This window comes from Montipora foliosa, chromosome 11 (genome assembly GCF_036669935.1).
Source record: "Montipora foliosa isolate CH-2021 chromosome 11, ASM3666993v2, whole genome shotgun sequence".
Classification (NCBI taxonomy): Eukaryota; Metazoa; Cnidaria; class Anthozoa; order Scleractinia; family Acroporidae; genus Montipora; species Montipora foliosa.
Window position 1 is genome coordinate 23,285,010 of NC_090879.1, and position 12,500 is coordinate 23,297,509.

General features: G+C 41.4%; 3 protein-coding genes across 3 annotated transcripts in view; all 3 read left to right on the forward strand.

Moving 5' to 3' along the window:
• Positions 1–688, forward strand: part of LOC137976802 (uncharacterized) — a 12,026-nt gene extending 11,338 nt beyond the window's left edge. The window contains exon 5 of the mRNA XM_068824141.1: positions 540–688. Within this exon, the coding sequence (XP_068680242.1) occupies positions 540–645 (106 nt within the window). The 3' untranslated portion in view covers positions 646–688. The remainder of the gene's footprint in view (positions 1–539) is intronic.
• A 2,096-nt stretch (positions 689–2,784) lies between these two features.
• LOC137976803 (uncharacterized) lies at positions 2,785–5,931 on the forward strand. Its single transcript, XM_068824142.1, has one exon. The coding sequence runs from the start codon at positions 2,785–2,787 to the stop codon at positions 5,929–5,931; it is 3,147 nt and encodes a 1,048-aa protein (XP_068680243.1).
• Positions 5,932–7,101: 1,170 nt separating this feature from the next.
• On the forward strand, positions 7,102–8,286 carry LOC137976804 (uncharacterized). Its single transcript, XM_068824143.1, has one exon. It carries the CDS (start codon positions 7,102–7,104, stop codon positions 8,284–8,286), a length of 1,185 nt encoding a protein of 394 aa, XP_068680244.1.
• The last annotated feature ends 4,214 nt before the right edge of the window (positions 8,287–12,500 follow it).

Sequence of the window (12,500 nt, forward strand, 5' to 3'; positions counted from 1 at the left end):
AAGTTGAAGTTTGGGGTACAATAAATGAACTTCCTTGTGGTGGTATGGAAGTGTGAAGGTTGATTTTAGCGTCTTGATATCCAATGGTTGAGATTTCAGCAACTGCAGGAGATGTGGATACCAGAACTGGGTTGGCCAATAAGGGATCACCAGTATTGCTGTGGTATTGCTTTCTTGGATGTATTGTAAAACTTTGCCTGTGAGACTGAAAGGAGGAAAGCAGTATATGAGCTTATACCTTGACCAGTCTAGTGTGAAAGTATCAATGGCTATTGCACCAGGATCTGGTTTCCACGCTACATATTGGGATACTTTATAATTTAGCATTGACGCAAACATGTCTATGTGAGGCTCACCCCACTTTGCCGTAAGTTCATTAAAGACAGAAAGGGCCAAAGACCATTCAGTGTTACTGTTGTGAAAAACGCGGCTAGCCCTGTCCGCCTCTGCATTTAGTTTGCCTGGCAAATATTGACAATGTTAGGTGCCTAGCCATGCACCACATAATTATTTCTCTATTTATCTCATTGCAACTCTAGATTTCGTACCACCCATATTGCAGATGTAGGAGACAGCAGTTGTGTTGTCACAAAGCAATTTTATGTGGCAACATTGCATATGGTTGCAAAGGGACTGCAGAACTAACAGAATGGCCTTCAGCTCCAAGTAATTTATGTGGAATTTGGATTCCTGGTATGACCATCTACCACCAGTCACATTTGGTGTACCTTCTATCACCCCTCCCCAACCTTTCAGTGAGCTGTCTGTCATGAGTGTGATATCAAGGGGTAGTGAAGTAAGAGCTTTTGGGTATTGTTCAACATTAGAAATCCACCATAGCAGGTCCTGCTTGGACAGAGGAGAAAGAGTCAGTTTCCCCTCAAGGTCCCAACCATTACATTTCAAGGCATTAGTTTTGTCATTTTGTCATTTTCTGGTAAGGGATGCAAACCTCGCATAAAAAAGTACTTTTATGGAGCTGGCTAAACTGCGGGAATTTGTCTCCTTCAAAGGTGACAGTCAAATCCTTCCCTGCCAGCTGGCCAACCTTCACCGGAGGCCACAAGTGCTCTAAGCTGGCAGTCGAAGAAGCTGGCCGTGCTCTTACTACGCTTCTGGATGGTCATTCGTTCCATATCCATTGAATTGCTGTTTTCGAAAATCGCTTCCAGGTACTCCTTAAAACTCTTCGGCTTTCCTGGTAGATTGCTCGGCAACAAGCGATTGACTTTTTTGTGAAAACGTTGAAATAATGCCTCTTTTTCCACATCATCACTTCGAGAATCGTCTCCAAAGGGGGGTGAATCTGATCGTTGGACTGCATCACTTTTATTTGAGGGATTCAACATCAAACTACTGTCCACTTCTTCATTGCTTGTTATAGACTCCGCAATACTTACGCTTTCGAATTCCCCTATGCTTTTAATACTGTCATGATTATCATTATGCGAAAAATGTAGAATTTCGTCTTCGTAGAAATGCGACCGCTCTGTGACTAGATCATCCTCCAAAATGGTGTTGTTGTCATCGTCACCGTCGCTATCTTTGCCGGTTACTAATTTTTGATCATTGTACACGAATTCAAGTACAGGTTGTTTCTCAGGGGAACAAGTGATCGTTTTCGTACCATAGCATACATTTCCTTTGCCGTCACAGTACTGGGAACCTGGAACACTCTCGCCACCAGTCTCCGCTTTAATTTCGCCAATAGCACCCAATTGATCTGCTTGAAAACATTCTTCGGCATTGTTTCTGACCTCAGTCATATTGGAGGTTGGTCGTTCGATGATCTTGATACCGATGTAAGATTTCTTCTTTTTCTTCGGTAAAGACACTGTAGTGAGGTGCCCTTTGCCGACGACATGACGTCCAAACAAGGAAAAGGAAAGCTCACGGTGTTGCTCCAACAGAACCATTTTTATAAATCCTCGGAAACTTTGCCACAGACATTCTTTATCAACGGCATCAGTTGAAGAGCCTAGGGCTAAATTGCAATTGGCCCAATTTACAACTGTTTCGCTATTCACTTGGGCTAGACACTTCAAAAGAAACCCAAAAGAAAAGAAATTTTTTTTCTAACTACATTCACACTGTCAATTTTTTTTACGGCTGATCCAAAGTGAGAGAAAAATATATCCTTCTGGTCGTTTGGAATCATAGGAAAACTGTTACAGAATGCTTGCCAGATTTTATCTTTTAAAGGTTAAAATTTTAAACATAGATGATGTTTAGAGACCTCCACGTAGGGGTCTTCACCACCATCGCCAGAGTCAGTTGTAAGAGTTGCGTATTGTGTTAAGCAATATTTGTGAAGAAAAAAAAACTTCCTGCTCTTAATGGTGTCTTATAACTGGTTTTCTACGGTTGCCCCGATACAGCTCTTGTACCCCGACAAAATTCGTATTGCTGCAGTATCAAATTTGTTCATTCAGTAAACAGCAAACAGCAGTTCCATGTTTTGAGTTTCTATTACGAGGCACAAACCTATGTGTCTATCATTTCGATCACTCTTAGGATGTTGAAAACTGGAAACTAGTGTTACACGAGCTTTAGTTTGATTGACATGTGACAGGAATTAGATCTTATCGAGTTTTTTGGCGGTATTATATTTTGTGTATTGGCGGAATTATATCTCGGAAATCTTAGGAAATCGTGTCTACCAGGAATTGTATTCTAAAAGGAAGTCATCTATCATTAAAGAGTTTGGATCATTAAAACATTTGGTGCCGAGACCCGGGAGTGAAGGATTGAAAGAGTGAAAAAATGAATTAACCTCGTGTAAACATGTCGTCGGAACCCAGGAAACGACTGAAGAAGAAATCCATGGTCCGCGAAAGTCATCGCGCATTTGTTAGGAAAACAATCCTCGCGGCACAGGAACAAATTGATAAACGGGCAGATCCTACCGTTTTGAAGAAGCTCAAATCCTTGCGATGTACCCTGCTGGATAAATTGTCGGAGCTCAAAATATTGGACAGTGAAATTATCGATTTGGTAGACGAAACGAAAATAGAAGAAGACGTGAACAATAGCTGTGACTTCGCCAGCGCTATTCAAGCCTGCATAGTCGACCTAGAAACAGCAATAGAAGCTGAGGAAAATACTGGAAAGGGTCAGGATATACAAGGAACGACATTGGACTCGCAAAACTCTAACTCGAGTATTCAGGCGGGAACACAATCAAAAGCGTCAATAATTCCGACCCACGCAAAGTTGCCCAAACTGGAATTGAGGAAATTTTCAGGCGACCCAATCAACTGGCATCCCTTCTGGGAATCGTTTGAATCGGCCATTCACAAAAACACCACCTTAAGCGACGTGGAAAGATTCCAGTATCTCAAGTCGCTCCTTGAAGGTTCTGCAGCCCAGACAATTTCTGGTTTAGTATTGACAAGCTCGAATTACGACCACGCGGTCCAACTTCTAGACAAGCGCTTCGGAAATAAACAAGTCATTATTTCGAAACACATCGAATTGCTCATGCAGCTTCCAAAAGTAAGCGACGGGAGCGACTTAAAGCAATTGCGTCAGCTTTTGGATCAAACGGAGGCGGCAGTTAGAAGTCTAAAAGGAATCGGTATTTCGATTGAGACATACGGAACATTTTTGACACCTGTAATTATGGGAAAGATCCCACAAGAGTTACGCCTCATCCTGAGTCGCGGCACATCAGAAGATTGGGACCTTGACACAATCATCAAGTCTTTCACAGAAGAATTGCAAATTCGAGAAAGATGTGCTTTGGGAACGGTAACTGAGCAAACAAAGTTAAAAGAAAAACGAGATTTTGGTTTTGGAATTCGCACAGGTCAAAACAAAAGACCCCCCACATCGTCAACCCTGGTTGCAAACAACGAGAGACTGCCGCTATCTAAGGATAAATGGTGCACTTTCTGCAATGGACCTCATCCAACTGTCAAATGTTCTGTTGTTACCGATCCAGAATCTAGAAAGAAAATTCTACGTCAAAAGGGAAAATGTTTTGGTTGTTTGAGGAGCGGTCATGTGAGTCGAGATTGTCAAGCAAGGTGTCATCGTTGTAGTGGGAAACATCACGTGGCTTTGTGCAGCGTTCAACACTATCCAGATTATCCAATCACGACCAGAAGGGCTAGAGACAGCAATCAAGAACAAACTGTGAGTACAAACTTGTATTTTACTCAAGACGTTAATAACAAGTGCATCTTGTTACAAACGGCCAGAGCTAACGTCAGAAGTCCTCATGGAGGAAATTCTTGCAATGTGAGAATCCTTTTTGATTCATGTTCCCAAAAGTCCTATATAAGCTCACGGTTAAGGAGCAAATTGAGCTTACAACCATTTGGAAGCGATACAGTTCTAATACAAACTTTTGGAAACAATGAACCCTCATTGAAACAATGTAGCATCGTTCAGTTTGCATTGGAATGTCAAGACAATTTGACAGTGTTCATTAATGCTTATGAAGTTGAGTTGATCTGTGGTCCCATCACAAACCAGACCATTGAAATTGCACAACAGTGTTACCCACATCTGCAAGGCTTACCTGTGGCTGATCACTCACGAGGTGATGAGGATCTAGAAATTGATGTCATGATTGGAGCAGATCATTACTGGTCTGTGGTTCAGAATCACGTGGTAAGGGGGGAGCTACATGGACCAGTGGCAATTCGTACAAGATTAGGATATGTATTGAGTGGTCCTGTGAATGCGGCAAGTGCGAATACACAGTTATCAACTGTTAACGTGTCCCATGTTATGAAAACTGAATGTCAAGTCATTGAAGAGAACTTAGTTTCAGATGATTTCTTACTGAAAGAGGAGCTAAGTAAGTTTTGGGACTATGACACTCTTGGAGTAAAGGATAGAGAGGGAGATTTTCTTGAAGACTATCTTACCAAAGTGAAGTTCAATGGAATCCGTTATGAAGTGTCTCTTCCCTTCAAGACTGAACACCCAATTATTCCAGACAATTACTTGTTGGCACAGAATCGCCTTGTTTCTTCATTGCAAAGATTAAGGTCCAAGCCAGAATTGCTCCAACAATATGACAGTGTCATCAAGGAACAATTAAATGCTGGTGTTGTTGAATTGATTGATAAGAGTCATGATTTAGATACCCTTCCTGGAACTGTACATTACATTCCTCATAAAGAAGTATTGAAAGAAGACAGAATCACTACTAAACTACGTGTGGTTTATGACGCCAGTGCTAAATCCCGCAATGAACCAAGTTTGAATGACTGTCTCCTACCAGGTCCAGCCTTAACTCCATTGATCTTTGATGTCTTGCTGAGATTTCGCCTCCATAAAGTGGTTTTGATTGGTGATTTAGAAAAAGCATTCTTGAACATTGAAGTCAATCCAGCAGAGAGAAACTTGTTAAGGTTCCTATGGGTAGATGACATCAACTCCCCGAACCCAGAAGTGATCACACTGAGATTCACTCGTCTTGTTTTTGGTCTAGTTTGCTCTCCATTTATTTTGAATGTAACATTGAGGAACCACTTAACAAGGTATGAGAACATTGATCCTGAATTTGTGGCTGCTGTTGTGAGAGCTTTGTATGTTGATGACTTTGCATCTGGAGAGAACTCGGTAACGAAGTGTTTTGAACTTTACCACAAGTTGAAGTTGCGGTTCAGAGAAGGAGGTTTTAATATGAGAAAGTGGGCATCGAACAGTGAAGAGTTAACTGAAATGATCAAAAGAGCAGAAGAATCTTTGTCTTGGGAACCGGAGCTGTCTTGTAAGGCTACTCCTACATTGACCGAGCCCAACATTGAGGAAGAAGATTGGACAGTGTCAAATTCAAACAACAATGTGAGCGAAGAAACCGTTGTCAAAGTAATGGGAGTTCAATGGGATCGGATGGAAGATAATTTCGAGTTTGATCTTGCTACCTTTTCTAGACAAGCCTTAGAGGGAACTTTCACTAAACGGACATTATAGAGCAGTACTGCTCGATTCTATGATCCATTAGGCTTGCTGTCACCAGTTACCTTACCCTTAAAGTGCATGTTCCAAGAAATTTGTCATTTAAAACTTGGTTGGGATGAAGCTTTGCCGGAAGGTCTCGCGTCGCGCTGGAAGGAGTTACTACAAGACATGTAGGAAGTCTCAAGCATTGTAGTACCTCGTTGCATCCTGGGTGATGTTCAAGTCGAAGACGTCACGTCTATTCAACTACATGGGTTCGCAGATGCTAGCAAGTCTGCGTATGGAGCAAATGTCTACATCATGTTGACAACCTCTGGAACCAGTTCTGTTTGCCTTCTAGCGTCCAAAACAAGAGTTGCTCCCTTGATCGGTGAATCAATCCCTCGACTGGAGTTAATGGCCGCCTTGACACTTGCGAATTTGATGACAGCCGTGCATGAGGCATTGACCTGCACTATGAAGATAGACGCTGTTTTCAATTGGACTGACTCTCAGATCGTGTGGTGGTGGATCAATAGAGAGTTTAAAAAATTCAAGCTGTTTGTTCAGAATCGAGTTCAGAAGATTCGAAGTCTGTGGAGTAAGGATCACTGGAGATATTGCCCGTCTGAGTCTAATCCTGCTGACATAGCGTCGCGAGGGTCAAAGAGTTCTGTTCTCGCTCACAGTGATCTATGGTGGAAGGGAGCTCCATTTCTGAAAGAAGGAGAAGTTCAGTGGCCAAACCTACCTGATAATCCAATCGGTGAGAGTACATTCCCAGAAGAAGTAACAAAGGAATTCAGAAGGAAACCTGAAATTTCAAATGTTATGACAGTATCCGTGCAGTGCTTTCAGAACATTTCAGAAGTCATCTGTCCAGAAAGATTTAGTAGTCTCAGTAAACTCGTCAGAGTAACCGCTCTTGTGCTGAAATTCATCCAGAAGCTCAAGAGGAAGATAGAAATAACTGACATCAGTATGGAGGATCAGAATATTGCTACGAATCTTTGGTACAAAGACGTTCAAGCCAAACTTGAAGAAAAGGAGAAATCAAGTTCGACTTGGGACCAGTTAGGAGTCTTTAAGGATGCCAACGGACTTCTGCGATGAAAGGGACGAATCCAGAAGTCTTCACTTCCATACTCAACAAAACATCCCGTTCTGTTATCTAGAAAGCAGCATTTCACTAAGCTCGTGATTATGCAGTCCCACGAAAACGTGAATCACAATGGAGTTGGAGAAACTCTTACTGAAATCCGATCACAATTCTGGGTAATCAAAGGAAGGCAAGCTGTTAAGGATGTACTTTCCAAGTGTGTTACGTGCAAGAAATTACAAGGAAGAGCCTACAGCCCTCCACCTACTCCACCACTACCTGCATTCCGAGTTTCAGAGGAAATGGCTTTCTCTAAAGTAGGTGTGGACTTTGCCGGACCCTTGTACGTGAAGAATATATACTTATCCAAGGGAGAAATGCACAAGTGTTACATTGCTCTGTTTACATGTGCTAGTACAAGAGCTTTGCACCTTGAACTTACGCCGGACCTCTCCGCCAATTCGTTCTTAAGAGTGCTGAAGCGATTCTTCGGTAGAAGAGGACTACCGACCCTGTTCATTTCAGACAACGGGAAAACTTTCCGAGATGCAAAGGTTAAGAAGTTTGCTCTTGATCGGAACATTGACTGGAAATTCAATGTACCCACAGCCAGCTGGTGGGGCGGATTCTTCGAAATCTGTGTGAAACTTGTGAAAAGGTGTCTCAAGAAAGTGCTCGGAAATGCGAAGTTGAGTTATGAAGAGTTAGAGTCAGTGCTGATCGAAACTGAAGGCGTTTTGAATTCTAGGCCATTGACCTATGTCTACGATGAGCTAACAGAAACTCCACTTACGCCTTCTCATCTTGTAATTGGTCGTCGACTTCTAGATCAATCTCCTGCCATCACAGTACCTGTAAACACTTTGCCTAGACGAGAGAGATATTTAGACGGTCTTCTCACCCATTTCAGAAATCGATGGAAGAAAGAATATCTTACAGGTATCCGCGAGTACCAGAAACTCAAGGGAGGTGAACCAAGAAGAACAATTCAAGTAGGCGACGTTGTGCACATCTATGCTGACAAGACACTCAGACAACAGTGGAGAATGGGGAAAGTAGAAAAACTGTTACAGGGACAAGACAACGTTGTGCGCGCAGCGGAAGTGGTAACAGTAGATAATTCTCTCCGCAAGACTTGCTTAAAACGTCCAATTCAAAAGCTCTATCCTCTTGAAATCAACGTGTGTGACGAACACGTAACTAATGCGAGAACAGGACAGTTTGACAATGGAATGAACATTCAGATAGTTAGAGATGAAGACATCCCTACAGTGATCACTGCTCCATGAACTGTCTGACCGTATCTTGAGCGTTTGACACTGAGGCTAAAGAGCTAAATTAGGTTTTGCGTTAAATCAGTCTTATTTGTTTAAACTTTCTTGATTGACTTCGACGTCAATCAGGGGGGAGTGTGTTGAAAACTGGAAACTAGTGTTACACGAGCTTTAGTTTGATTGACATGTGACAGGAATTAGATCTTATCGAGTTTTTTGGCGGTATTATATTTTGTGTATTGGCGGAATTATATCTCGGAAATCTTAGGAAATCGTGTCTACCAGGAATTGTATTCTAAAAGGAAGTCATCTATCATTAAAGAGTTTGGATCATTAAAACATAGGAGAATCTGCATATGTTAAAACAAATTTCTCTAAAGATAGCAAAAATTAAATGCATACCTTGAGTATCCCTATTGCTGTTTCAAAAATACCCACCCACCACTCGCTTTTGAATACCTAAAAAAGAAATATTCACCAGTGTTAGGTTCATGTGTTAGGCAATGGTTGACTTCAGAACAATGCTGTTGAAATCAGACACATCAATAAATACTTGATGTAAAACGCAACTTCAACTAAATATCATTGTTCAATACTACAATGCAATCCGTCAAAAGCAAAACTGTACTATGAAAACTAAAAAAAGAAACGTGGCGGAGAGCATCGTGAAGTGCTTTGATGTGAAAAAAGAATTACATATGTAAATTGCCAACAACTTTTCTTCAAACACAACTGAGAAACGGACACAGGGCTAACAAACGGCAATTATTATTTCACACTGGCGATTTGTTTATCTCAAATTCTCCGACGATAGTCTAAAAAACATTCAGTTACATGTCAGGATTTCGACTTCTAATTGATGAGCGAAACTGAATAATACAAATCGCAATTATTGTGTCTCTCACTGGAGGTGTGGTCGTCAAGACCGGATGCAAGCAGGGCTCACATTAGTTGGCGTCGGCAACCACGGCAACGAGGACAAAATAATTAGACAATTTGTACATTGGAGTCCTGCATCTCCAAGTATCCGGCAATGTCTAGGAAAAGAACCTTTCGACCTCTAATTGATGAACGAAACTGAATAATACAAACTGCAATTATTGTGTCTCTCACTGGAGGTGTGGTCGTCAAGACCGGATGCAAGCAGGGCTCACATTAGTTGGCGTCGGCAACCACGGCAACGAGGACAAAATAATTAGACAATTTGTACATTGGAGTCCTGCATCTCCAAGTATCCGGCAATGTCTAGGAAAAGAACCTTTCGACCTCTAATTGATGAACGAAACTGAATAATACAAACTGCAATTATTGTGTCTCTCACTGGAGGTGTGGTCGTCAAGACCGGATGCAAGCAGGGCTCACATTAGTTGGCGTCGGCAACCACGACAACGAGGACAAAATAATTAGACAATTTGTACATTGCAGTCCTGCATCTCGAATTATCTGGCAACGTCTAAGAAAAGAGCATTTCGACTTCTAACTGATGAACGAACTGAATAATACAAACTGCAATCATTGTGTCTCTCACTGGGGGTGTGGTCGTCAAGACCGGATGCAAGCAGGGCTCACATTAGTTGGCGTCGACAACCACGGCAACAAGGACAAAATAATTAGGCAATTTATACATTGCAGTCCTGCATCTCGAATTATCTGGCAATGTCTAAGAAAAGAGCGAATAGAGTTATTTCACTTCAGTAAGTGCGAAGCTTATTTCTTCATTTCATTTATAATCCATAATTTATCTTCGAACTTGCCGGATCACTTTCAGTAACATGGTTGACGGAAGGAAATTCTGCGTGATCTTCTCTATCATTAAAACCGAGCTTAGGTCCACAGGTGGTCACTGTAAGTTCAAACGGAACTGGTAGAAAGTCTCGCAGCAAAGTAGCCGGGACGAGTTCAATTGATAGCAAATCGTTTCAATTGACATACATTCTTTTTTTTTATATAAGTACGTCTAATTTTGGAGCTTAGACTGAAATTTGTTATATCTCCTTAATTAATGCGGACGTGACCAGGAAACCCATCAAAGAGCTTGCTTATTATCAAGTTGCTTGTCACATACTTTGCGCGACTTGCTCTGATGCCACGTGCAAGATGTCGCGCCAACCAACTCTGGCTAAATTTGGTTAATCTTAGCTTCAACGTTCTTATAAGAAAGGTTGTTAAAAAAAAACAGAGTGTATCAAAAGTAATTGTTATATACACTGATTAATCACTACAAACGTCATCCCATTCTTGCTGTGACATCTTGGACAGCGGCCAAGACATATAAAACCTGTAAACAAAACATCTGACAGCTCAAAATATAAGATTAATGCTTCAGACCTGGTAATAAGTCTTCCCAAAACCTTCGATTATTTTGATAAGCGGTGTAGGTGCTGATGTCGAAAACCGTGGAGATTGTCAATAAAGCAATTTACAGAACTGTGGATTGTTCCGCAGATCCATGTCGAGAAGAATTGAGGAATTTTTCATGTTTTAATTGACCAGTGTAACTCACACTAAAAGCGTGACATTTCTTTGAACGTTTCTGGAAATGTCTGTCTGCGACAGTCCAATTCACAATTTGCGACATACACTGTTTATTGAACCCGACAAAAATCTTTTTTTTTTTATACAAGTGCACCCTTCTACACTGTAGGTTCGTCGGAAATAATTTCCTTCATTTATCTCTTCGTTTTGCTCATTTACAGCTAATTCCTAATTATTGAGGGTAGCAAGAAGTGCAGAGAGACATCTCCGTGATAATTCGTCTTCGTTAGTCTTCATTCAAGGGATCGTTTAGCCATCACAAGCGCATGTCGTACGGATCTTCCTTTCCTGTATGTGACAACGGGATTATTTTAACTCATTATTCCCCAGAACAGCGGTTAATTCTCCATTGAGTTATGGGTAGTGATTCGATCAAACCAGGAACCAGATGCAAATGTAATTATGTAGCACACTGACAATGGAACAAGCAAGCAACTTGTGGTTACCACTCGCTGAGCGACCTGAAAAAGCATTCGTTAAACACGGCCACAGGGTTTTAAAATTGAAATCAACCCTTTGTCTCAATCGCCGACTGTGCATTCAAACAAACAAAACTTTTCCTTCCAATCTTATTTTGGATGCGAGATGTTTCTTGAAGTGCACTCTGGTCAGTTTCATTGTTGACAGTTTTAATTAATTTTCATTTCCGACGGCAAAATCAATCAGAGCGGTACCCTGGGAGAAGAGGAATGTTTTACCCAAGAAAATGCAGCAAACAGCTGGCGAGCGAGAGAAGCGCTGAGGACGAAAATAAAAGTAACCTCTTTCGGACTCTACTTGCAAAAACACAAACACGCTTTTTCTGTTTTTTGAAACCATGCATGCTGTGAATATTATCACATACGTTTCGCATGCAATAAGGGACTGTGCAATAATTAATAACCAAGTTAGAAAAACACTGAAGACTGGCCTCAGCTGTTTACACAATTTTAATGCTGAACAACGTCATTCAATAAAGTCTCAAGTCGGTTTAAACGTTCTGAATCTTGTAGAAGACCTGGATAGGGTGACGGCTAAATATAAAGCGACATTTCCTATTGGTGCCAAATCTAAAGCATCCAAATCAAGAAAAAAGAAGGAACAGAAGAAAAAAAGGGAGAAGAAGAGGATTGCTGCCTCAGAAAGCCGTAGGACCCGAACCTGTATAATTTTTCGGTCTTTGGGAGGTGAACCCATTGATGACAACTATGAAACAGAAGTATGTGGCATTCCTCAGCTAGAAACTGTTGACCTAGAAACCCTCTCGCTGTTTAAATCAAGAACAGACCTGGCATGTCTGCGGGACCTCTTAAATGCCAAATGTTTTATTGGCAAAGCTCACAACGTGGTTTGTGACTTCTGTGCATGAGCGATTGTTTCAATCTATCATATGTTGACATTCTAAGTAAGTTAAAGCATGTGTTTATGTTGATGCAATATTTAGACATTATGGATAGTCAAAGGCGTGGCATCTGTCTATTTGGAAAATGTTTAATTAAGACCCCCCCTCAACTTACTTGAGAAATCTAATGTAGAGCCCCCCCCCCCTCCTTTCCATTATTTTAACTTAAGGCCCCCCCCCTCCTGATAATTATTGCACAGTCCCTAAGAACAGAACGAGCGAGCCGTTTTTATCCTCATGTTCAACGATACAGTTGAGCATACTCAGACGATCGAGCCAAAATGCAGTATTCACCTGAGCATGTTCAAGTAAA

Coding starts and splice junctions, on each gene's coding strand:
- LOC137976803 (XM_068824142.1), top strand. CDS start 2,785: ATGTCGTCGGAACCCAGGAAACGACTGAAGAAGAAATCCATGGTCCGC.
- LOC137976804 (XM_068824143.1), top strand. CDS start 7,102: ATGCAGTCCCACGAAAACGTGAATCACAATGGAGTTGGAGAAACTCTT.